The 26267-nt window shown below is 49.2% G+C and overlaps 2 protein-coding genes across 2 annotated transcripts in view; one reads left to right on the top strand and one right to left on the bottom strand.

Annotated features, from left to right (window-relative positions):
- The first annotated feature begins 721 nt into the window (after positions 1–721).
- Positions 722–23326, top strand: R3HCC1 (R3H domain and coiled-coil containing 1). The gene is made up of 9 exons (XM_075910657.1): positions 722–788; positions 6534–6704; positions 7785–7914; positions 9081–9218; positions 12010–13198; positions 14092–14264; positions 16717–16787; positions 19171–19266; positions 22606–23326. Exons 1-9 carry the CDS (start codon positions 722–724, stop codon positions 22800–22802), a joined length of 2232 nt encoding a protein of 743 aa, XP_075766772.1. The 3' UTR covers positions 22803–23326.
- Positions 20768–26267, bottom strand: part of LOXL2 (lysyl oxidase like 2) — a 90045-nt gene continuing 84545 nt past the window's right edge. Inside the window, exon 14 of the mRNA XM_075910805.1 lies at positions 20768–25603. Coding sequence (XP_075766920.1) covers positions 25530–25603 — 74 coding nt within the window. The 3' untranslated portion in view covers positions 20768–25529. The remainder of the gene's footprint in view (positions 25604–26267) is intronic.

Genomic DNA, 26267 nt, shown 5'->3' with positions numbered 1-26267 from the left:
CACAATGCACTTGGACAGCGCTCAGGAGCACGGACGGGGCTTCTCCTCCTCTGCAAGGCGTCACTCCTACGTCAGACACAACCAGAGGCTCCCAGCGCCAATCGCGCCCCCTCCCAGCCACCTCCCCCGCCCCCGCCAGGCTTCCGTCAGGCACCCAGCCGGAAAACCAGAAAATACTGGACACTGCACATGTCCGGTATTTTCTGAATTTTTTCACCAGACAGAAGGCCTACAAACCGGACTGTCCGGTTGAATACCGGACACCTGGTAATCCTATGAGTAACCCTCCTCCATCTCTATGGGCTGCAAGATTGTTGTCCCTTCCAGGGAGAGGACAACTTTGCTCACTGCTCTTGTGTACCTAGAATTTGCAGGGGGGGGGGTGCCAACTGAACTGTAGTGGCGCTTTTTTTTACCATAGATGCCTGGTGCCTGTGGGGGGAGGGGGCACAGGGAGGGCCACCCAGAGGACCAAGGAGGGGATATGTGGGGGCACCCTATTTAGCAAGTTAACATTTTGGTGGGGGCACAAGGAGGTGCACTTCCCAAGTCGCCTATGACCTAAACTTTTGTAAACGCTTTGCCCTGAACAAACTGAAATGCAGGGTCACACTTCGCTGACTGTGTCCCTGAAAGCGAAGGTCTGGAGGTCTGCCGAGGGAGTTCCCAGGATTCAGAGGGACGCTGGTGGCCCTTTAAGAGGGACTGAGGGAATTCCAGAATGCGGGAAGATTCCGGAGCAGTTGACCAGAGAATGAAGGAGAAACAATCCAGCGATTGTGGAATCAGTAAGTTACCCTGCAGGTGGGTTTCTTTTTTTTTTTAATTTTAAACTATTCAGGAGACTCAAATGTGTCACAATTCAAGGGCTAGAACTCCAAACCTGATTGTGTGGGTATAAGTTTGTCAGGGTTTGCAGTGGTCTGAAAAGAGTTGGGGTCTGTCATAATCTTTGGTAAAACAGTGCTTAAAGTGTGTCCCTCCGCAATCCAACTCCAGCCTTTTGGCTGGGTCTGCAGCTCCTTGTGATTCCATACCCCACTTTAATTAAAGGCACCAGACCCTATCGAAAGTCCTAACCTCTCTTAGATGACTGGTTTTTACCAGCCTCTTGGGTAACCAAGTTAAGCTGGTTAATGAGCTGAGTTCTTTGAAGTTGTAAAGTGCTGTATAAAGTGATTATTAAGCCTCTTTATGAGCCATGAATAAAATCAGCCCGGACAGGTTTGGGAATATTCTGGCAAGATGATTTCCCTCGGGCTATGTCTAGACTATATCCCTCTTTCGAAAGAAGGATGTAAATTAGACAGATCAAAATTGCAAATGAAGCTGGGATTTGAATTTCCCACGCTTCATTTGCATAATGGCGGCCACACGTTCTTTCAAAAACGGGTATTGCAAAAGTGGAACTGCCATCTAGATGCAGTTCTTTCGGGAAAAAAAAAACCCTTCTTTGAAAGCTCCTGTATTCCTCAAAAAATGAGATTTACAGGATCTTTCGAAAAAGGGGTTTTTTTCCCCAAAAAGAACCACCTCTAGACACTGGTTTCACTTTCGAAATACCCATTTTCAAAAGAATGTGCGGCTGCCATTATGCAAATGAAGCACGGGAAATTCAAATCCCCGCTTCATTTGCAATTTCGATCGTCTAATTTACATCCCCCTTTCAAAAGAGGGATGTAGTCTAGACATGCCCTCAGAGACCAAGAGACATCTCTTTCTACAAAAAACAAACTTCTATTAAAATAAGAATACGGAGTGCAGATGTGGTCACCTCATCTCAAAAAAGATATCTTGGCATTGGAAAAAGTTCAGAAAAAATCAACAAAAACGATTAGGGGTATGGCACGGCTGCCATAGAAGGAGAGATTAATAAGACTGGGACTTTTCAGATTGGAAAAGAGACAACTAAGGGGAGATATGATAGAGGTCTATAAAATCATGATTAGTGTGGAAAAATGAATAAAGGAGAGTGATTTACTTCTTCCAAGAACTAGGTATCACCAAATGAAATTAATAGGTAGCAGGTTTAAAACAAAAAGAAGTACAGCTGCTCCCCGAGTTATGAACAAGTTACGGACCAACATTTGGTCCATAACTCGAAGTATTCGTAACTCGGATCCCATAGAGTTACATGGCGACCATGCTGTTTGTAAGCGCAGCTCGCCGTTCGTAACTCGGATCTGCATTTACGACTGCTTTGGTCATAAGTGAGGATGGTTGTAAATGAAGGGGGTCGTAAGTTGGGGAGCGGCTGTACTTCTTCACACAGCACAGAGTCAACCTGTGGAACTCCTCGCCAGAAGATGTTGTGAAGGCCAAGACTATAACAAGGTTATTAGCCAGCATGGGTAGGAATGGTGTCCCTAACCTTTGTTTGTCAGAAGCTGGGAATGGGTGACAGAAAATGGATCACTTAATGATTCCCTGTTCTATTCATTCCCTCTGGGGGCACCTGGCATTGGCCACTGTCAGCAAACAGGATACTGGGCTATATGGACCTTTGATCTCACCCATTATGGCTGTTCCTATGTCCTTATGTAATTCCTGAAATATAGTCAGTCACCTGAAAACTTACTTCTAAGAATTTAACTGATTTCAATGGGAGTTAGGAGCCTTAATACGTCTCAGGATCGTGGCATTCACGTGTCATATTAGGAAATGCCCAGCACAGAAGAAAACTAGAGAGGGACCAAGAGAAAATACTTTCCTCTGTCCAGCTTCTGCTGAAGTTGCCGCTGCTTTAAAAGAGCCCTTATCATGTCACAATGATGACTTACTATAGATCTCTGTGGTTTCATTTCTCATGCATTATTGCTTTATGGCTTTGTACTTTGCCCCTTCACCAGCTGTGATAGATGAGGAAGTAGCCATCAAGTAACATGTATTAATTACCAAATTGTTTGTGATGATTAATACATAGGAGAAAAAATAGTGGATTTCTCTATTATTTTGTCCCTACTTAGTGAAGTCTAATGGAGAATTAGTGACCTCATACGAACGTGATTCTTACGCTGGTATAACTCCCCTGCTTTGCATATTAACTCCCGATTTACACTGGGATGAAAGGAAGAGACTTAAACCCAGTAAATGTAATAAAGCCCTTGCTCAGCTTTCATTAGAAAGAGGCTTTGATGAATCCCTAAGTAGAAATACCTGCTTGATTAGAATGACTATGTAAGAAGCAGCTGATGCTGCATCAAATTACCTAGCCTGGCTTGTCTTTAGTGGGGTGAGTAAAGATGACTTATGTGAGCAGAGATTGCTGGACCAAAATTCTAATGACTTCACCCATCATAGTTTGAGAAGTGGTGAGCTAAGCTTAGAGACAGGGTAGACTGTAGCATTTGGAACTGGAGTAATGTACCAGAATATTGGAGTTGACACTGTGGTATGGATCCTCCAGGCCCAGGAGTGTGGGGTACTCTAAAACCCTATAAAGTGCTGGAACAAATTAAGGCCCGTTGTGCATGTAAATAACTTTAGGCAAGTGTGTCATCATATTAAGAGTGCTGAGATTATTCATGTGTCTCAAGTTCCTTGTGTCCTTAAGTGTTTGCAGAATTAGGGTTGCCAGATGGTTTCAACAAAAATACCGGACACACTTGACATTACATCACAATCGACATTACATCTTATTTAGAAAATACCGGACATTTATATTTTCTCAATTTGTTTCCCAAACAGAAAGCTCAAATACTGCACTGTCCGGTTCAAAACCGGACACCTGGCAACCCTATGCAGAATTGGGGATTTAAGCTATGTCTACGTGGTACGCGGTACACCGGCATTGCCACAGCTGTGCCAGCTAGCGCATAGACACTTCCACTATCAATGGGAGGGTTTTTCCATCGTTAATTCAGCTTGTCAAGAGGTGATAGCTAGGTCAACAGGTCTACACTGGACAATAGTTCAACCTAACCACAGCATCATGGGTGCAGGGTAACATAAGCAAGGGAGGCATTGCTTTCACAAACCTGCCTGTGCTACCCAGCCACCGGGGAGGGCTGGCGCCATGGTGAGACAGCCCTTAGCCGCCGGATGGCAAAGAAGGATCCGGCTTGAGGGCTGGGGTTAGGCGAGGCTTGGTTGGGTGGGAAAGGTTATTGAAAGCAGGGGTGGATGAGAGTTCTGTGGGGCCCAGGGCAGCACAATTTCGTGGGGCCCCTCTCACCTCTCACCAGGCGTCTCCTCTCTCACCTGTGTTGCGCGGTGTTTCAGCACGCTGTGCATGCGCTCCACCACCGTGTGGTGCCAGGGAATTTAAAGTGCGGTATCCCGCCGGGCCAGTCCACCCGGAGCGCACCCTGCCCTATATCTGCTGCTGATTGAAAGGATGTGGTCTCAGGGAAGGGGTGAGGCTTTTGGCAGAAGGGGTAGGGCTTGCTTTCCCCAGCTGGGCTGTCACCTATGGAGACAGGGGTGGGCAAAACCCCCAAGTGGGTTGATCCGGCCTGCGGAGGCCCTGCTGCAGCCCCATCCCCAGGCCAATTAGGATCTGGGGGCAGGGAGAAGCGCATGAAGTTTCCTCTGCCCTGCTAGGAGCATGCGGCACTTAGAAGTGTCACATGCTCCTGGCAGGGTGGGAGGAGACTTTGTGCAGTTCCCCGTCCCTAAGCCCTGATTGGCCTTAGGATAGAAGGGGGAACACGCAAAGTCTTCTCCGACCGCCGGGCAAAGGTGCCTAGGGAGAATCGGGGAGGGGGGGGCAAAGACCGCACACTCTCCCACCCCCAGACCAATCATGGTCTGTGGGTGGGGAAGCAGGGAAGTATCCTGGCCCCGCCCCTTCCGTTTGAGTCCCCGCCCCTTCCAGTGCGGCCCAGGTGAAGTGGCCTCTGGCAAAAAAATATTGCCTACCCCTGTATGGACAGCATTCAGGGCATGAGTTAGATTGATGGAAGTTTTGCGTGCACACAGGCCAAAGGGATCCCTTTGTGGATTTACGGATTCATGCTTAGTTTGGGCCTAGGCTGAGCCCTACCACCTCTAGGCTTGGCCGTTCTTAGCTCTAGCACCGCTGGGCTTCCTACATCAGTTATTAAAGTAAAAAAAAAAAAAAAAGAAGTATTTGAGCCCCGGCATTTCTTCCCTTACAAATTAAGCACTGCTAAGAGCCCAGTCCTGCAAACCCATCCTTAGAGAGTTGTCCCGTTGCCTTGGTGGAATATCTCCCACGAGGTGAGGATTAGGCTCCAAATTTTAAAATGGAACCGCCAAGACCACACGGCCCGAAATACTGCTGTGCATCTGGAGGCTGGTGTGTTGTATGGGGGTACCTTAGGGGTAGGGTAAGGACTCGGGTTCCCATTCCCAAATCTGTGAGGCTTCTGTCTACCTGCGCTGCACAGAATGGTTTGATGTGAAAGAGACAAGTGTAAAGGCGAGAGCAAGGATTAGGAGACAGGCTCCCCCCATCTAACCTACCTCACTGTCCTCCTTCGAAGTCTTCTTTGCTATGATGCTTACAAATAGTTTGGTGATGGTTCGGCTGCTGTTGAGCCCATAATACTGTCACACGGAGGCTGGTCAGCACTGGGTTGTGGTACTCCCTGATTGGCCTGTCCCCATCGGTTGTCTCCACATGGGCAGGGTACCATGGCTGTGACAAACTGCACACCCGGTGTGATGGAGTTAGGTCGACTTCCATGGAGATGCAGCTAAGTGGATGGAAGAGTTTGTCCGTGGACCTTGTTACCACCTCTTGTGGGGGTGGATTCATTACAGGGATGGATCCCTTCTGTGGCTGTACTTCGCTGCAGGGGCCTAGCTCTAGCCCTGGCTGTGCTGACCAGCTCGTGTGGGCAGGGCAGCCATCTCCTTGTGGTGGGAGTACAGCACCTAGCACAAAGGGCCTGGGCAATGTTTCTTCTATTTTCCCCCATGTGCAGAATAAAATTTTATGTGCACCCACGCATGTGTGAATGTGCACCACCTGGCGAAACAAAACCTGGCTGTGGGCACACTGCTGGGTGGGAGGCGTTGGAATCTCTCCTGAGTGGCCTCCCCAAGCGCTCAGCTGACAAGGAACCCTGTTCCCCAGAACAAAAGCAAACGCTGATCCGGGCCAGGCCCAGGGTGCCAGTAATACCCAGCCCCTAAGAAGCTAATATATAAGGAGCATGTCTGTACCCTGACCTCCCCAGCATAAGATGCTCGTCCAATGCACCCCCCAGACCCACTGGCAGCAGGGGTGTCACGCACCAATCACTGGGAGTGGGGTGAAGGGGGCTGCAGTGGGGCAGGGGACCCCCCCCCCCCTTACTGGCGGCAGGCACAGATCAATGGGGCGGAGAGAAGTGTGTGTGGGGGGGGCGCAGTGGGGCAGGGGACCCCCCCCCCCTTACTGGCGGCAGGCACAGATCAATGGGGCGGAGAGAAGTGTGTGTGGGGGCGCAGTGGGGCAGGCCCCCCCCCGTGGAGCGCGGCGGCAGGCACAGTCAGTGGGGCGGGGCGAAGTGGGGGGGGCGCAGTGGGGCGGGGCGAAGTGTGGGGGGGGCGCAGTGGGGCGGGGCGAAGTGGGGGGGGCGCAGTGGGGCGGGGCGAAGTGGGGGGGGGGCGCAGTGGGGCGGACCCCGGACCCCCCCCGGGCGGGCTGCGCAGGAGGCGGCCGCGCTGCCCGGCGCAGGGAGGCTCCGCCCGCAGCGGCCGCCGGGAAGCGGCTCAGACCCGCGCGCTGCAGCGAGCTCGGCCCCGGCCTGCGGGTGAGCGCGGCCCCCGCCCCGGACCCAGAGCCAGAGCCGCTGGCCGGGGGGCGAGTCCTGCTGGGTGGGGGTGGGGGGAAGTGGCTGTGGGTCTGGCTGGGGTGGGGGGGAGGTTGCTGTGGGTGGGGGTGGGGGGGAGGTTGCTGTGGGTCTGGCTGGGGTGGGGGTGGGGGGAGGTTGCTGTGGGTGGGGGTGGGGGGGAGGTTGCTGTGGGTGGGGGTGGGGTGGGGGTGGGGGGGAGGTTGCTGTGGGTGGGGGTGGGGGGGAGGTTGCTGTGGGTCTGGCTGGGGTGGGGGTGGGGGTGGGGGGAGGTTGCTGTGGGTCTGGCTGGGGGTGGGGGTGGGGGGGAGGTGGCTGTGGGTCTGGGTGGGGGTGGAGGGGAGGTGGCTGTGGGTCTGGCTGGGGGTTGCTATGGATCTGGCAGGGGGCAGGAGGAGGGTTGCCTGTGGGGCCTGCTGGGGCTGGGAGCTGTGGGTGGCGCGGGGGAGGAGTTGTGGGTCAGGCTTGGGGGGGGGGGCATTGTCATGAGTCTTGGGTGGATCCCGGGGGGCCCCGGGATTTGCATTGGGCCTTGCTGGTGTCTGTGCAGGATGCAGTGAGCCCGGGGGGGGGGGTGGTCTCTGCCATGCAACCTGCCTCTGAAGCACCAAGCTGCTGTAGCTCTCAATAGCCCCCAGACGGTAGAGGTGGGGGGAACCTCTTCTGGGTCGGGGGCTGCTGATTTGCAGAAAAATCAGCTGGGGGCCGCACACAAGTGAAAAGCGAAAAAGAAAAACCAAACCCTCCCTGGCGTGGTCCCAAGTGAAAAGGAGAAAGCCCTTCTCTACCTTCCCCTCACACACCAGAGCTTTGGGGGGGGGCTCAGACTAGTAGATTTTGTGTGCTCCAGCCTCAGGGTGGGACAGCAGGGGGGCTGGAACGCCAGCGTGGGCTCCCCATTGCTGGGGGGCAGCTCTGAGCCTTGGGGGCCGGATCCAGGAAAACTGGGGGCCGCATCCAGCCCCTGCGCCTTAGGTTCCCCACGCCCGATCTAAAGCATTTATACGACCTCTCTCCCCTTTGCCTCCCACCCTCCATCAGGCCACCTCCCCGCTGTCACCCTGGCGCTGCACTGCTTGGATGGCGTCTTCCTCTCCCCCAGCGAGAACGACTTCGTCTGCAAGGTCACTGAGGAACTAGACCGTTTTCTGCTCCAAAGCCAGCATGAAAAGTAGGTGGCTTATGTTGTGCTGTTTGCATCGTGGAAAATTTCAGACCAGGGTCATTGAACCTGTGCCCTATTTGCCCCATGTGAACAATAAGATGTTTGTGATCAAAAGTGTCCCTTTTTCCTTTTGTCCTGCACGATGCTTGTGCCATGGGGGGAGGCGGCGACATGTTCCACCCAGAGGTGGCTGCATTTCTCGGCTGCTGGATGTCTGCAATTTCAGATGGGCCCTCCAGGAGGAAAGATTTTATTAGAGATTGAAGCTCAGTTGCATCATTTGGAGCCAGATCCTGTGTCCTGAACACACATGCACAGGATTCTTGCTTGGGCCATCACAGCAAGTGGGGTCAGTTACAAAGTTGGAGCTTGAATGTGCATTTCCCCAAAGTGCAGGGATTTTGTACGTTGAGTTTTGTCATCCCCCCTCCCCAAAAATCTATTACTTTTCCTTGAGTGGAATAATCCTGGAGGCTGGCTGCATTGGCCATGGCCACTTCTGGGCCTTGTTCACTTGCTGTCCCAGTTTGGTGGATTATTACCAATGGCTTAAGATTGAACCATTTTTCATCAGCTCCTTCCTGCGCACAGTGTTCTTTGGCCCAGTGGAAAACTATCATAGGACATGATGAACTACTCTGGGTCTTTGCTGAGCACTTTTTGCCTATCTGCGTGAGCTTATGTGCGAGAGTAGCAGCTAGAAGTGAGAAAGGGACGCTGTGTTCCCAGTAGACTTGCCTGGATGCCAGCTGCTTGGATTGGTTACTTATTACAATATTTTAGATTGAAGAAGCTATTCGTTAAGTCCTGTTGCAAGGTATCTGTGAGTGAAACTAGATCTGACTTTGGAGGGGTGTAAATGCCAGCAATTGTGATACAGTGTCTCTTTTTTCCTGAGCTGCTAATTTCTGAAGGGTTTCTCTAGAAACTCTGCCCCGGGGAAAGGTGCCAGATTGACAAGTCTTGACAAGGCATGTGTTAGTGGGAACGATTAAACGATTAACACAAAACTCCCCTCCCCCCATCTTGATGCCTCAGTATGTAGCTGGCCACTGCGAATGGAATTAAGACCCCACTCCAGAAGTAACTGGGGAGTCACTATTGAGGATGTACACTGCCCGCTGTCCCTCCTACTCCAAGCTGACAATCCCCTGTCTGTTTTCCTTTTTCAGAGTTCTCTTGTTCCCCCCGCTGTCCAGCCGCCTCAGGTACCTGATCCACAGGAACGTGGACAATGTCGCTTTGTTAAGCAGCTTTTCTGTCGGGGAAGGATGGAAGAGGAGGACTGTCATATGTCACTCAGTCATAAGGTATGACAGGTACATGGTGCTGTGCGCAGCAATGCACTTAGCCATCCTCTCTGGAGTGCAGGGAGACTTTCTCCCCATTCTGCAGATACAGCAAAAGGCAGTGCACGGTGAAGGGACTAGCCAAAGCCACATGGTGAATCAGTTGTGAAAAGAACCCAGGAGTCCTGACTGTCAGACGCACACTTATACAACAAAATGAGTCATCCTCAATTCACTCAGTAGGCCTGAATTTACAACTGTGGGTCACGTCACCCGTTGGGGTTCAAGCAGTACACTTGGGGGACAGGAGGTGATATCAGAGCTTGTCAAAGTGAAGCCAGGGCAACCGCCACACTGCTACGCTTTGTAGTGAATACGAAGAGGTTTTGAAATGCGGTTAATTCTGTTCTGATGTGTAAGGCAAGGGAGTTCAGTCGAGTTGGAGCAAAGGATGGGGAATCAGGTTCTATACCTAACTTGGAAAGGGAGTATTGTCTAGTGGTTAGTGCAGGGAGTCAGGACTCCTGAAATCTATGCACCATGTACGCAACAAGGAATCCGGAGCGCGGGGTTCTTTTCCCTGAACTGGAAGGAAGTGTTCTCTAGTGGTTAAAGCAGTGTTAGGCCTCTTGAATTCCATTCTTGTTCTTCTTGTTCCCTCTGCAATCTCAGACAAGTTACTTAACCTTACGTCAGCGTAACAGTCCTATATAGTAAGCCAACATCTATTTGTTATGAGCCCTTTAAGAGGGTTAAAACCCGAGTTTGTCAGTAATTTGTGCTGTTGGGTCACTTTCGTTTTAATCTGCCCTTTCTGTGATGAATCAGCAGAATCACTCATGTTTTTGCACAGTCATTTTTGTTTGCACACACGTTCTGCTGCAGTGTTTTCGGTTGCAAAAACATCCAGGGGAATGTTTTTATGTGTTTAAAAAACAAAAGTTCCTCTTACCACCTCAGACAGCAGCACGGGGCATTCCCACATGTGAGCTGGGCGCAGCTGCTGTAGAAGCATTTTTTTAAAAAAATTCCGAGTCAATAGTGAGCTGACTGGGTCTCTGTAAGTGTTAGTCGGTGTCTGCATGGATGCAAAGTGAGTAGCTGTGATCTAAGTTCTCTCTAAGATGCGTGGTCAAGCACTGTCTAGTAAGCCCCACACAGGGGCTCAGGCCCTCCCCAGGTCCCGTAGCGGCCAGGGCAGTGGCACATGTACTCACTGGCCCCAACCCAGAGCTGTCGCGGCTGGGGCAAAGGTGTCCCTTCTCTGGCCCCCACCCAGCCTGGTCCCACCTGCCCTGGCTGGGGGAAAGGAGCCTCTCTTGTAGGAGCTGCTGAGGTAGTAGAGAGGCGCCCCTCACCAGGCCCTGAGCTGCTGCGGTGAGAGGGCTGGCTACACCCCAACTCTTCATCCTTAGCCCCATTTCAGAGCCTGCACCCCGACCCTCTGTCCCAGCCTCCTCCCATCCCTCAGCCCCACCCTATCACACACTGCCCATGTGAGACATTACTTTTGTTATGTGCGCCAAAATGGAGGTGGTACATAAACATTAGAGGGAACGCTGGCTGTGATGCCTCTTTTTCCTTGGATAGAGGGGACGCTAGACGGAGGCGGGGAAGCATCTTGGTGCTGCAGTGTCCAATCAGAATCCCTGCGTGAGATGAATATTTGTTGTAATTGTTTTTCCTGACCCTCCCCTCCCCCCCTTTTTTTTTAACGGTAGAAAAATTCCTGTTAAATCTTTGGGATTCATCAGAAATCCAGTGCTGGGCCAAATGTAAGTGGACAGGCTGCACCAACCTGTCAAAAGGAAACAGGAGACACGTCACAATACTGTTAGCTGTGCAGGCTTCTGCAGGGTGAGCGTTTGAAGCGGCTGTTCTGGTGCTGTCCCATTGAATAGGAGAAGGTCTAAGGATTTTTTTTCCATCAGGAAGTAGAACCCAGTGATCTGTCCCTCGCTTTATGGGCAGTTCGTGATGATGGTGATGACTGCCCAGCATAGCCCAGCTTCTGAATGAGCGGCTTCTAGTTTCCTCTTCTCATCGCTTGCTCCTCATGCTCCTGCCACCTGGTCTCTTGTCATCCCTACTGCATGTTAGGGATGTAAAATCCCATTTAATTGGCTAACCAGTGAAACCTAGTGTGTAACTAGGTAACCGATGAAAGGGGGACCTGCTGCAGCCCGAGGGATCGGGCAGTGGGGCTGTCCTGGCCCCTGCTGAGGGCTGTTCACACGTACTGGTTAACTGTTACCCGGTAAGCGTCACCCGTACAGTGACTTAATCAGTTAACTGGTTACCCGCTCACATCCCTACTGCAAGTGCTTGGTTCCCGCTTCCACATGCCTGTAGCTGAACTCTTGGTCTTTTCTCCTGCTGTGCCCTGGACGTCCTGTCCAACTGCTACTTTCCTTTTTCTCCTCCTTCCCTGGGCGCTCCTTTCTGGGGCCCCTTCCTCCTGTGTCGCACAACCTGCTAGAACGGCTCCTCCTCCTCTTCGGCTGCTTAGACAGGCCTGTGGGCTCCCTTGTGATGAAGAGCCTAGAGCTCGTGGAAGCAGCTGGAGAGGAAGATGCGGAGCCAGTGACCTCGTGGCTCCGGCCGCTCCGCACAGATGCAGGTGATCTGGGGGCCGCAGACAGGCCGTGCTGCTGTGAGGGACACATGCACGCTGGTGACGGTGGGAGTGTGGTTGTACATTGGCTCTTATCAATAACGCTGACTTGTGATAGGCTGGAGGGAAAGCAGAAGTTTGCTCGCGGCACAAAGCTTCCCAGCACATCATGTGTTTCCCTGCTTCTTTTGGCGCTAGGTTGCCTGAGGAGGCTGGCGATCAAAACGGTTCCTGCGGCAACACGGCGAGAGCTCACCGCCCTCTCCAGGCACGAAGCAGGGGTGGCAGAGCCGCAGGGCCACGCAACGCAGAGCTGCCTGCCGATGGCTCTCGAGTCAACCGAGGAATCGGCAGGCCCAGGCGGCCGCCCCGGAGGAAGCCGGATAAAGCTTTGTATGTCCCCAGGGGGATGCGTGAAAAACGGGAGGAGCTGCAAAACCAAAGCCCGGCAGCAGCGGCAGCCAGAGATGAACCAGATGTTGGGGTGGTGCAAGAGGAAGGGACCCCAGAAGAGTTAGGTAACTTTGAGGGCACTACAGATTCCAGCAGGGTCGCAAGTAATATCGATCCAGACCCTGGCAAGGAACTTCCTGAAGTCCAGGGCCTTAGAGAGGCATATGAAGAACATATTACGGGTGAAGTCAGTGGAGATAACAGTAACAAGTGTCCAGTGGACTGTTCAGATGCCCCTTTGCTGGAGTGCACCAGAAACCTTTCCATATTAGAGAGCCAGGATAAAGACAGGTCTGATGGCCCTTGCAGCAAACCACTCTCCCAACCAGAAGACCAGGACGACCGCAGCACAAATTCCACTGTATCGGAGGGTAGCAAAAATCTACACCAGGTAGAAGATCAAGATAAAGACACCATGGATGCCAGTGTACCGGAGTGTAGTGAAAACTTACCAGTCTTAGGAAATCAGGATACAGTGGCATTTGTACAGCCTTTCTCAGCGTGTAGCAAAAACCTCTCCCTTCCGGAAGGGCAGAATAAAGAGTCTGTGGACGCCTCTCTGTTGGAAGAAAACAAGACCTTTTCAGTGCTAGAAAACCAGGGGGAGGGGTGTACCGACATCATCGTATGTGAGTGCAGCCAAAACCAAAGTCTCCCAGAAGACCCGCATCCAAGATGTATGGATACCCCTGGGATGGAGTGTGGTAAGAGCCCATCTATACCAGCTGACCAGGATAAGCTCCGCATGGATACCTCTGTACCGGGCCGGGTGTTGCTCCCAGAAGACCGGGATGAAGACTGTACAGTCCTGGCGGGCAGACTGCGGTGCGGGTTGGAATTATCTGTGGAGGAGAAAGACACGGAAAACCCGGCAGTGAATGAGCAGGAGGGGGCCCGCCTAGAGGAGGACTTTGATGCCGAACTCTTGCAAGAGGTAAAAGTTTTGGTGTGAATCTTGCTTGGCTGGACCTGAGAGGGATGACCAGGGAGAGCTGTGACTTAGAGATGTGGCAGTGAGTGTAATGGGCCCTGGCATCTTCTCAAAGGGAGAAGAGGAGCCTTGAGGTGCCCCTTGTCATGGCTCTGGCCTCCCTCTGCTTATGGCTCCCGACGGCTTTTATTGAACCATGTAACAATTACAGAATGGTAGGATTGGAAGGGCCCTCGAGAGGTCTTCTAGTCCAGTATAATCCAGCCTGACTGTAGAATGACTTGAGGAGGGGAAGGCTCAGGGGGCGGGTAGAGTGGTGCACAGAGGTGGGAGTCGATCCATTTTTTTGCAGCCAAAAAGTTCCCCCTCTCAGCCCTCCTGCTGCTAATGGATCTGTTGAACAGCACAGGCCAAACACTGAATGTGCTTTGGGAGCTGATCCTCCCCTCCCCCCCCAACCTCTAGCAGGGTGGAAACTTGTTGGTTGGGGCAACATGTAGGGGAAGGCTGGTGGCTAATCTGGTTATGCCATTTTCGGAGTGGTTCGGCCTAAGCGTCTTGTGTGGCTCCGATTCCCGTAGTGTTGGAGCATCTCGCAATCTTTATTGCATTGCTCTGACAAGGCACGGCTGTGCTGTTAGCCCCCTGGTACAGGTGGGGAACTGAGGCACAGAGTGGTTAAGTGATTGACTCAAGGTCACACCCCAGGGCAGTAGCAGAGCAGGGAACTGAATCTCAAGCTCTGTGCCCTAGCCCCTATATACGTAAAATGCCCAGGTACGCTCTGTGCTTGATAGCATGTTGCGTTTTTGAAGACCCCCTCAGTGTCCTTGCTCACTGGCTTCTCCTGCAGCGTTAGAAACGCACTTTGACCTCTAACGCTCTTCTCCTCCCAGATTGCAGCCTATGTGACTGTGAAGGACATAACCATCGAGAAGATCCAGTTTGACTATTCCAGCTACGGGGACGCACAGATCAACGAGGGAGACTTTGGACACGTTATCGAGATCTACGACTTCTCGCCATCCCTGAAAACGGAGCATCTGATGGAAGCGTTTTCAGAGTTCCAGTAAGTACCTGCCTCAGCACAGGGCCGTTCCTGCTCCCCGTGCGTCCTGCTTGCCTGGATGAAGTGAGCAGGATGCTGCCTCGCGGGCACGGTATAAATTGTGTCTAGAGCCTGTGTAAGAATCTGATGCAGTTTCACTGCATTTCAGTTCTGTCCTCGCGTTGCTTTTAGTGGCTAGAGTGCTGAACAGGGCCTCAGCAGATCTGGGTTATATTCCTGGCTCTGCCACTGGCCTCCTAGGTGACCTGGGGCATGTCACTTTGCTACTCCGAGCCTCCGTTTCCCCATCTGTAAAATGGAGATGAGGATACTCACCTTTGTAAAGCTTTCTGAGATGTGCAGCAGAAAGGTGCTCTGTAAGAGCTAGGTGGCCTGGTCGTAATATTCCCTGTTTCTGATCCCAGAGGAAGATTTCTATATAATTTATTATGCTTTTTTTTTTTTAAATTAATGATTCTTTCGGCATCATTTACAAAGGTGCATGACTTTACTCATGTGAGTACCATATGGACTTCAATGGGATTGCTTGTTAGCTAAGTGCTTATCTAATAATTTTATAGTTGAGACCTTTCATCAGTAAATCTCTGTGCTTCACAATGGTTAATATAATTATCTTCACAATACCCCAGTTCCCTGCCTCATGGAGGCTAAGTGTCTTGCCCAAGGTCAGAGAAGACTGTGGCAGAGCCGGGAACTGAACCCAGCTCTCCCAAGTTCTAGGCTAATGTCCTAACGAGTGGACAGTCTTTCCTTAAATGTTCCTTGCCACTGTCGTGCATGACTTCCCGAGTAAAATTGCACACTTGGATTGGAGTTCAGCTTGGCTTCTCTGCTGAAAACGCAGTAAGGGTTGGGTCCTTGCTTTGCAATGGCTTGTCTCGCACAGATGGTAGTACAATAACATCTCCTTAAGGAGTGTATGGATTATTTTATCAGAACAAAATTCATCTCTTTACCTGTGGGTTGTGACCAGCGTATCTCTAGGACACCATGTCCATTCTGCAAAATCGGTTTGATATAAGTATCTGTAGACAGATACGTGCTCTTCCCCTCCCCTACTACTATCTCAGCGTACGGAACAGGATGGCGTTAAGTTTCTGTATGAGCCCTGTTAGCCTGAGAGTAATGCTTCTAAAGATTTAGCTACTTCTTACTGTCTCCTCTGTGTTCCTGTGTGCACATAGCTCTGATAGTGACATTGGGCTGAATGTTACCATTAAAATTAAACTGATCGTTTTCTAATTCTCATGCCCCTAGCACAAAGCAACGGCATTTATGTTTCCAGAGCTGCTGGGGAAACCTTTGAAATGCAGCTCAGGAAAAAAAAAGTTTTAACTGAGCATCGGTTGGTTTCCATGCAGTTAAAAACTCTCCCATTTAGATTTTTGTGCCGCCTTTTCGGTATCCCTTTCTGACGCATGCACTTCGGGCACCCACGTGCCTAGTGACATCGGAGCAATCGTTTATCAGTTGCACAGTGATTCAGACTAGGGATGAAAAATCCCGGTTAAATGCAGGGCTGACGTTGCGTTTCACTGGTTAAAGGGGTGTGCGAAGGGAGGGGCACTCCAGTGGGGCTGAAAGCAGCCCCCCCCTTGCCTGCTCAGGTCAGACTAGACTGGGGCTGCTCCAGTCTGGCCACCCCCTCCCCTCCGCGGCGACTGCTCCTGGTATCAGTTAAGCATCACCCGTTTAACCAGCGACCCGTTAATACCCCTAATTCAGAATCCTAATACTTAGTTTAATTTAAATCCCAGGTTTAGGAATTGTAATAGAAAGTACTAAGTGTTGCTTTCAAAGAAGCGTAGTTTACTTTGGGCGGGAGGGAGCAGCAAGTTTCTGGTGGGAGGGCACTTAAATGGGGTTCAGGATAAGGATGTAATAGTGTAGTCGATTAATCAGTAAGCAAAAGCTTATAGGTTAATGCTATTTCCCTTCCCACCCTCCTCCCAGTAAATTTGTTAGCAGGCTGGCCTGCAGCCCAGCTCAGTCCTGGCTCATGCCAGGTCTGGGACCTACCCCCGCTGCTGCTCTGCATTTAAAGTGTATTAGGAGCCAGGTGGGCAGGCAGCCCGGCTCAGTTCTAATTCGGGCTGGGCAGTCAGGAGTGGCAGGGGGCTCTTCGAGAGTGGGGCCAGAGCGCACTGGCTGCCGGCCCTGCCTCCGGGGGCTATAGAATAGTCCAGAAACCGATAAGAATTCATGAGGTTAATCGACAATTCAATTAACCGATATTTAACATGCCTAGTTCAGGACATGTGGATTCTATTCTCTCCTCTTCTATTCAGTCACCATGTGACCTTGGGTAAGTTCCACTTAACCCCTCTATTTTTCTCTTCTGCCTCTTGTAAAAAGGGGCTGATGCTTTGTAAAGCACGGGGTATCGATGGGTGAAAAGCTCCCCTAATACTGAGATGACTATTTATGGTGTTGCTCTCCTTTTTCTTTTTAGCAAGAGTGGTTTCAAAATTCAGTGGGTCGATGACACACACGCCCTGGGTATCTTTTCCAGTCTGGCAGCAGGTAATGTGACTTGATTCTTTGCTGTGATGCTAGCAATCTGCCACCTGGGCAGGCCTTGACCAGTGTTGGTTGGTATGTAGCTGCGGAGCCTTAAAATTCCGCTTGCCCTGTAAACTGAATTCCAGTGTCACTGGGTTCCTGTGACTAAAAGGAAGATACCCTCTTCCTTTTGGTAGTGTGGAATGTGAAAAAGCCAAGTCCATAGTGTGGTATTGGCAAGTAAATTGTATTCTGCATTACAGCCAGTTTATGCTCAAATCCTATATTCTTATTGGTGGTTTAAAATAAATCCATTTCCCCTCTCTGGCTCTATGTAGACTGCATTGCTTTTCCGGGATACCAGAGGTATCCCGCGTCCAAGGAACACATCCGCTTTTTTGAAAAATATTGGAAAAAGTGGATGCGTTCTTTTGCCATCCCTGTAAACCTCGTTCTACGAGGCATAAGGGATGTGTCAAAAGAGCACTTTTTTCCGAAATTTGGCGCCATGTACTTGCACCAAATTTCGGAAAAGCCTCTTTTGAAAGTAAATCAGAAAAAGATACGCAATTTGCAGCATGCAAATTTCGTACCTTTTTCCAATTTAACACTGCAGTCTAGAGTAGCCTCTCGGTATGGAGAGCTCCTTATCACCCTCACAGGCTTTCTCCCACTCTCTGGTGCCCTAATCCCTGAATGAAGCAACCTTCTGTCACAGGCATTGAAGATACAGCTGATAGTGCATGTCAAGTCATTCCAGCACTGAATCGAAGCAGGTGCAAACCATGAATGCCCATTCTCGGCCCTGCCCCTCCCCACTTCCCCATCCTTGAAATCTTCTTTAAAACACAAGAGCATCTTCTCATTTAAGAACATAGCACTAGTTCTGCATTAGGATTGTGTATTAACAGGAGTGTTGTAAGCCAGACACGAGAAGTCATTCTTCCGCTCTACTCTGCACTGATTAGGCCTCAGCTGGAGTATTGTGTCCTATTCTGGGTGGCATGCTTCTGGAAAAATTGGGGACAAATTGGAAAAGGTCCAGAGAAGGGCAACAAAAAAGATTAAAGGTCTAGAAAACATGACATATGAGGGAAGAGTGAAAGAACTGGGTTTGCTTAGTTGGAAAAAGAGAAGACTGAAAGGGGACACAACAGCTTTCAAGTACCTAAAAGAGTGTTACAAGGAGGGAGAAAAATTATTTTCCTTGACCTCTCATGGGCTTAAATTGCAGCAAGGTTGGACATTAGGAAACACTTCCTAACTGTCAGGGTGGTTAAACACTGGAATACATTGCTTAAGGAGTTTGTGGTATCTCCATCATTGTGGCTATGTAAAATCAGGTGAGCAAAACATCTGTCATGAATGGTCTAGAACTCTAGCTGGTGCTTGGTCCTGCCGTGAGGGCAGGGGACTGGACTTTACTTTTCAAGGTCCCTTCCATTTCTAGTATTCTATGATTACTAGTGATCTCTGTTAATTACCTATTCTCTAGAAATGCTGCTTAGCAGGTTTTAAGTGGCTTGGGTAATAAACAGGCTGTGGGACTCCCTGAATAAGACTTAGTGTGCGTCTCAGTTTGCATTTTAGAAACTAATCCATCGTGCCAATGGAGCGTATTCTTGAAAATGAACAAAATTCTAGCAGGTCTAGAACAAAAGGGACTTGTGACCCTCTGTGGAGAGCATGAATCCCTTCTGAGATCCAGGGCATGTACCTGACCTTCCATCGAGCTGATGCCTCTCCTGTGCGTCAGCTCAGATCATTCCTTCGAGCTGTTCATGTCTGGCTCTGCCTCAGCCTTCATTCTATGGCTAGGGCCTGATCCTGTCATCTTTGAGCCACCCCCCAAAAAATGTTTATGAACGTCACTGGGGGTACGTCTAGACGACAGGCTTTTGTCGACAGGGACTGACAGAGACTGTCGACAAAGAGCGTCTAGACTGCATCCAATTCTGTCGACAAAGCAAGCTGCTTGGTCGACATGAGAGTATAGACGGAAAGGACAGTGTAGATGCAATAAAGCCTTCTGTCGACAGAATTCTGTCCTCAAAAGATGTTATTCCTCGTAGAATGAGGTTTACCGCCGTCGACAAAACTGCCGAGTTCTGTTGACAGTAGATAGTGTAAATGCAAGTATAGTTTTGTCGACAAAATCCTGTAGTCTAGACACACCCTGGCCGTACCCCCTCTCTTCCCTCCTCCCCCCACTTCCCCGGACTGCAGGATTCTATGGCTGAGTGAATCGACCAAATTCTGCTGTTCCGCTAAACACCTTGGGCAAGATCCTCAGATAAAAAAGTGGCGCTCCATTGAGTGGAATGGCGCTGTCCACCTTTAAAGCTGCTGAGGATCTGGAGTTACAAAAATCCAGCCTGACCTTTGCGATCTTTATTGTTTGAAGCATCTCAGGCCTTGGGACAGAGTTATCCTTCTCTGAAGATCCGATCCTTGATCCATGGGACGAGACAGTCTAAAATCAAGGCACTTCAGCGACCCAGTAAGAAACCTGTGATTTGTTTTTGCTCTTTTATTTTAAACATTTCCTACCGGTTATTCCTGTGATTAACTTACTTTCAAATCCAGTATAATTAACAAGCCCACACTAAAGACTGTCACTGCTTTAAGAACAGTAAGCTCCTGGTGGCTTTATTGGCACTGTTGTGATGCAGGAGTTTGAGCTGAATTCTGTTGGGCCTTATGCATCCTCAATTGTTACCTTAGTTCTGCTTGTGGAATATTTCTAGTTATGATGCCAGAAGCAGAAAGAATCCAGTGGGAATCTGTAGATTAGGAAGGTGACCCCGAAGGGGAGCACATCCGTGGTGGACTAAGAATATTAACACTAGGGATATTAAGATGCATTTATTAAAGTAAACGTGTAACTGCTGAAATGTTCAGCGCTTACACATTTACAGGTGGGCGCGGCAGGTGGGTCTCTGGGAGTTGGTGCACACAGGGAGCTGGCTTTTAAGCCGGCTCCCCGTGAGCATTGGCTCCCACCTGGCTCCTGTGCTGCTGCCTTTGATACAGAAGCAGCAGTGCAGAGGGCGAGGGAGGAGCCTGAGTGTATCCGTATACGTTAACTGATGAGCCTGCACTCATCGGTTAACCATGTATATAGTTATACTTTCATACTCCTAATTAACACACCACCCCTCAGTCTTATTGCAGGTCATTTTTCTGACTTATGGCACATCTCAGATATTTGTTGCCTTAATGATCAATGAGTAGTCTTGTGTGTTTAACAGGAAGTCAAAGCGTGCAGGGGAAGAGACTTTTAAAAAAATGTGCATCAGATAATTTTTTAGCATAGGCCAACATTTTAAAAGTTGGGTGCCTACGGTTGCTTTTCACTTACAGCTCTGATTTTCAGTGAGCTGCAGGTCAAATATTCAGACTTGAAAATCTTGTCCGTAGCCTGTTACATACTGTAACTTTGTTCCACATGCGTCCTCTGTTAAATGCCCCCTGCTGCTGAACACAGTATCAGCAAATATCCTTTTGAGAGCTGGTAAGTCACAGCAGGAGACATTTCAGTAACACCGGACCCAGCTCTGCTCTCTGGTACGGTCAAAATTCCCACTGGCTTCCGTAGAAAGTGCCAAACGTTCTGGGGGTCGAACTAGGGTGACCGCAAGGGAGATAATGCAGATGGGATTGCTTGAAAGATTGAGTCTTTGCTGCTTCCCTCCTGTAGCCATATTAAGACCCTGAATCCGCATGAAAGTACATGCTTAAATTCCATTGTTTTTAGTGGGGCATCTGCATATGCTTATGCTCTTTGCTGAATCGAGGACCATTTTTTCTATGCCACTTGTTTCAGTTGTATGAAGAGTACGTAGCATTAAGGAATGAGATCCATTTCGACCACTAATATGAGGATCCAGAAGTGGGGCATATATGTTAATAGAGACTCATGGCATATTTCCTCCACCCCCCACTAATTAGTTCAAACAATTAAACAAATCACGGATAAAAATGAAACCAGTAGCAGTTAGTTCTTTGTGGTTGGCATCGTTTTATTATTCAATAGCAGCCGCAGATAAAATTGTTGTTTAAGCTTAGCCATTGATAGTTAACATTCAGTTCATTGTATTGCTTTTTAAAATCACACTGTAATCAGTTACGCTTGCCGCAATAAGTGAAAAATGCCATGAATCTTGTAGCCATATAAAGATTTTACTGTACATATAATTATACTGCTTTTATACAGTACATTGCAGTCAACACAAATTTCAGTATTGATGATTTAAAAGGATACTGGCACTTCCTGACTCTAGCATGGCTAGAGATTCTTAAGACTGAAATGTCAAAGACTCTGGTTTGCTTTTCCCATGTTACTCTCATCTGGTGAGGGGACTCACCTATTTTACTTCCTGATTCTCACGCACTAGGCTCGGGGTAGGAGATTTACGGTGGAGAGGAATGTTTGTTTGAATCTGAGCAAAATTTTATTTTTAATTAAATTAGTTGACTGTGTCTCCTTTAAAACCTTGTCAAGAATAATTGGCAATTTATTTTTCAAGCTGGGGATATGTTGAATCTGTCCCACACGTGTGGGTTTTTTTTTCTTCCCTGCCGTTGGGCTTTCTTTGGGGTTCTTTTAAAAACAATTTAGCAGCTCAAGCAAAGATCAGAATGCTCACTGGATAACTTCAAGTCTGCAAACAGTTAAATAACTATAGTGCCATCAACTCCACTGTACACTAAATAAAGACTTATTCAGCCTGAAGTTTTGGATTTGGTAAATTAAAAAATATATATATTTAGGGTAAGCTGCTCTGAAACTTGAACAAGCAGCATTTGCCAGTCACTTCTGGCAAATGGGCCCTTAAAAAATGCCTTTTCAAATGTATGAAAGCGTAGCAGTCGAAGGGTTGGGCGTTCCCATGCTGTGGGGTTATAATGAGGCTTTCAGAGCAAGTGTCCAAACTGAAATCAAGGAGTAGTCCTGTAGCACCTTAGGGTGCATCTACACTACACCTGTAGCTTGAAATAAGCTATAAAATTGGAGCTACGCAAATTGCATAGCTTATTTCAAGTCAATTTTGAAATAGCTTATTCCGTAATTAATTTAGAAATAACCTGCTATTCCAAAATGCCCCTTACTCCTCATGGAATGAGGCTTACAGGGATGTTGGAATAACGAGCCTGTTCTATTTCAAAATAACGGGCTTTCTGTTAAGACGCAGGGTAGCTATTTCAGGATACCTCCGGTATCTCGAATTAGCGTTGCAGTTTAAACATAGTCTTAGAGACTAACACAAATATATAGCTATAGTACCACAAGCTTTTGTAGGCAAAACCCACTTCTTCAGATGAGCAGAGTGGAGAAAGAAGGGGGAACTTCACCATTTATAGCAGAAAAAGAACAGAAATGGTGAGGTTTCCCCTTCGTTCTCCACTCTGCTCACCCGAGGAAGTGGGTTTTGTCCACAAAAGCTCATGATACTCTCACTCTCTATTTTTGTTAGTCTCTACGGTGCTACAGGACTACTTGTTTTTTTTAAAGTTCCAGATGAACACAGCTCCCCCTCTAAGACTTTTACACTGAAACTTGTTTTCTTGGTGTCTACCCCTGCAGGAAGGGAGCAGCTTTTAAGCCACTTGAATATAAGACTTTGCCTCGAAATCTCTGCCTATTACAGTGGTGGAGACCTAGAGGTGGAATGACTTGCCTGGAATTGCTTGGTGCCTCTGGGGAAGAGCTGGTAACAAAGCCCAGAGCGTCTTCCTCCCAGTCACGTAGTTTAGGAGTCTCACAATCAGAGGATTGAATTAGGGAGACTTTCCCCCTCGCCACCATTTTGCTTGATTGCTCATCTGTGTTCTGCAGAGCTCCTTCAGCTGGCGAAAGAGAGACCCCAGACAGACACCGCCGTGGCCAGGAGGCTGGTGACCAGGGCTCTGGGCCTGCGGCACAAGAAGCAGAGAGTCTCAGGCGGTGACGTGCTCCAGCCTGAGAACCTGGACCGGGAAGAGGAAACTGGATCTGAGCCGAAGCCGAGCTTGGAAGGAGCCCGGGTGGCATAGCGAACTGCTTGCTGACCAGTGAGTTGCCAGTAGGGTGCTGTTTGTGGAGGTTTTCTTTAAACGGGGGGAAGGGAATAAGTTGACTGTTGTTGTTGAACCCCCTTTGTTGCATTCTGGGAAACAGGCTGTCTCGCTAATCCAGGGTATGGAGGCAACCATAAAACTAGCTCTTTACTATGGAGAGCATCTTATCTTGTTCCCCAGCAGGTGTCTAGCAGCACCCTGCCAAAGTGGCTCCTACCCAGTTGGGTGTGGTTGGGAATCTCAGCCTCACACCAGTGGTCTGCCGTGGGGCTGTCTCCACACCGTTATCTGGGCACTCCATTCTTTTAAAAGGCAACACCTGTAGTAAGAGCTGCCCTAGGATGTGGGTTGCGGGGAGGGAACACTTGTGGCCTCTGCTGGATTGCAAGCAAGAAACACAGAGCAACGCATTTGCGGGAGTCAATAGCTGTTTACTGTTTACTGCCACGTGTAAAGCAGATGTTTGTCAAAATAAAGTTATACCCCAGAACTGATCCGGAGCACGTGCATGCGACAGCGTCTGGTTTTGTGATGTGCGGCATTGAACCAGCGCACCCCTGTTTGTGTGGTGCAGTATTTCAAGGAGCATTCTGACCCACTGATGGCGTGGGAGGGGAAGCCGAGCCAAGCTTGTAGCACCGAGCCCTAGAGATGTCGCCCGACTGCCCCTGCAGAAGCTCAGGTTATTTGAGCATATTTCAGGCCTTTCGCAAAGTCTCCCCTCTTTAGAACAAAAAGGAGCTCTCCAGATTGTGTTGGTGAAAAGCTTTTGCCAGTTGCCTCCCTTCAGGCAGAGAGGAATAACTTCGTATTTATCAAATAAATACTTGGATAGGCATTAGCAAAGGACTTAGCAGGCATTCCTTAAGCCTCACAACACCGCTGCGAGGTAGGTTGTGGAGTGCAAACATGAGGTTAAAGGGACACAGCCAACGCCAGTCACGCTTTGGACTGAACTGTTTTATCTTATTGCACACCCAAGTGATTTCCCTCTTTGCATTTGACAGCGCTTTGCGTCTAGTCAGTTTCACAGTTTTTCCTCTGTTTTGAGCCTTTCAGCTAACGCAGTGGGAGAGGAACTTTTCTTAGCACTACAGGATGCGATTGCATCGGCTGCTGCGCCACGCTTTTTGGCAGCCGTAACACCTGCCCTTGCTGTAACTTTAAGGAGCGACCAGGGCTCAGGTTTGGTGACTCACACAGCAAGCCCCTGGAACATGCACAAAAATGGCATCTAAAACGCCTTTTCTGGGCAAAGCAGATTTTTATTCAAGTAGGTGTGTGCCTGAAGATGTGTAGCAACGTGCGTCCTCAGAGGAACGCACTTAGCACCATTGGTAAATGCATAAAGTGTCAAAATCTTTAAAAAATCGCTTACACAGGTGATCTGACATAATGCAAGATCCAGATACCTGATAACTTATTGGCCTTTGCTATCTTTCTAAAAGTATGTTGATGATACAGGTTGAACCTCTTTAGTCTGGCACCTTCGGGACCTGACCAGAACAAAACCAGAGAATTTTGCTGGAGCATGGGAGGTCAGTATTGTCTAGCAGCATTACCAACACTGCCACTGCTTACCGGGCCCTTAGAAGACATTCAGGGGTAAATTAGAGCTAAATAACAGCACAGAACACTGAGAGCCAGGACTGGTGGCTGTAAAGAAACTTTGTGGGACCACGGGAAAGTTGGCCACACTCATTATAAGTGGACATCTAGCTAACTAAGATCATGCTGGACAAGTGAGTGCCAGACTGAAGATGTTCTACTTGTATAAGAAGTTATACTCGCCCTTTAATGAAAAGGTAGAGGTGTAATATTTTTCTTAAAGATGTTGGAAGGAAATAGATGCATATGCAAATCACTTGCACAAACTGCTTATTGTGCAACAGAAATTCCCATTGCTAGTCTCCCAACACAAGGAAGGGTACTCAATAATGGGACTTTTCCAGTTCTAGACTTCGTAATTGACATGTAGCTTTTTGGAATTCCGGTGATGATACAGAGAACATGGCACAGCCATGTTTAGATCCTCCTTTTAAAGATCGTGCTGTGAGTGGAGCGTTTGAAATGAACAAGCTGTCACAGTAATAAAATACTTTGCGCCTTCCTGTTCTCAGAAGGCTGCTCCAGTTTTTCTTAACTAGGTGCTGAATGGGGTGTTTCCAGGGCAGGTCTGAGAACGAGTTGGATTTAAGTGCCTTTAGAAAAGCAATGTCACAATGTCCGTTTTCACATCCGTGGCGCGTGTTCAGACTCAAAGCTTAAAGATACTGAGAGAGGAGCAAGGCAGCTGAGAGGAATGGGTGTTTAAACACAGTCAATGGTATGGATACTTGGTGGTTGTCCTACCCCAAAGGAAATCACCACCTTTGCAATCTGCTTCCTGCAGCCTGGACCTGCGCAGATGAACTTGCAAGGTGGGAAGGAGTCTCCAGTGAACAGGTTAGACTAGGTGGATGTGACGCCCTAGTTGCAGGGACGCGGGGCCTAGTGGAATTAAAGTCTGGTCCCAAATCATCTCAGTATTAAGAGTGAGAAGTGACAAAGCAAACTCTGTGTGGAGAGTATCACTGAGAATAACTTACAATGCTAAGGAAAGTCCATGGTAGTTTACTTGGTTTCTTTTCCTGTGCAGTGGTTAGGGAAGTCACAAAGAGGCATCCCTGCTTCCTTTAAATAGATGATGGGAGGCCGGCTGGTCTACCAAGTAGACACTTGGTTATTTGTGAGTCCATTGAACTGACTCTGTTGTGTGTCTTGGCTTATGGAGCCACCTGTGAGAGGCAGAGAGAACCAGGTGTCATCAGCAAGGTATCACTCAAGACTGTGTAAATCATGCCTCTGACATGAAAGGCTGATGAGCAACAAACCAAATCAATGGAGTAAATTACTCCTCTCTGCTAAAACAGACTTCTTCCGCCCCCTGGGGTTTCTGAATGTGGCTCTAAAGTCATTGCCTACCTTTAGGGCCCGCGGCAGGGGTGGCTTTAGGGGTAGTCAGGGGTGGCTGACCCACAGAAAAAAATCAGTTGGGCCCAGGCTAGTGGATTTTGTGTGCTCCAGCAGGGGCACCAGCGTCAGCTCCCCAATGCTGAGGGAGAGCCCCGCAAGCCTCAGAGACCAGATCCAGGCAAGCCTTAGCTTCCCCACTGCAGCTTTAGGCTATTGAATTCTATTAGGCATATCGCTCAGTTTCAATTAATATACCACTGAAGGAGTCAAGGGGAGGAGTACACTTAACCCCTGGAGGGTGCACCTCGCCCGGCGCTTTAAGAATTGCCTCTTACTTTCCTCCTATGCTGGACCCATAGCATCTTAGCTGGGTGGGAACAGGAATCGCTGCTCAGGGACGGGCCCCCCACGGCACAGCAAGTTAGCGACAGAAGCAGAACCTGGCGGCTCTTAACCGGTGGCACCTGCTGCCTGTCCTAGCGATAC

The sequence above is a fragment of the Pelodiscus sinensis genome, chromosome 28 (assembly GCF_049634645.1).
Source record: "Pelodiscus sinensis isolate JC-2024 chromosome 28, ASM4963464v1, whole genome shotgun sequence".
NCBI classification, from domain to species: domain Eukaryota; kingdom Metazoa; phylum Chordata; order Testudines; family Trionychidae; genus Pelodiscus; species Pelodiscus sinensis.
Note: the sequence above shows the minus strand (reverse complement) of the source record. Positions and strands in the feature narration are given on the sequence as shown.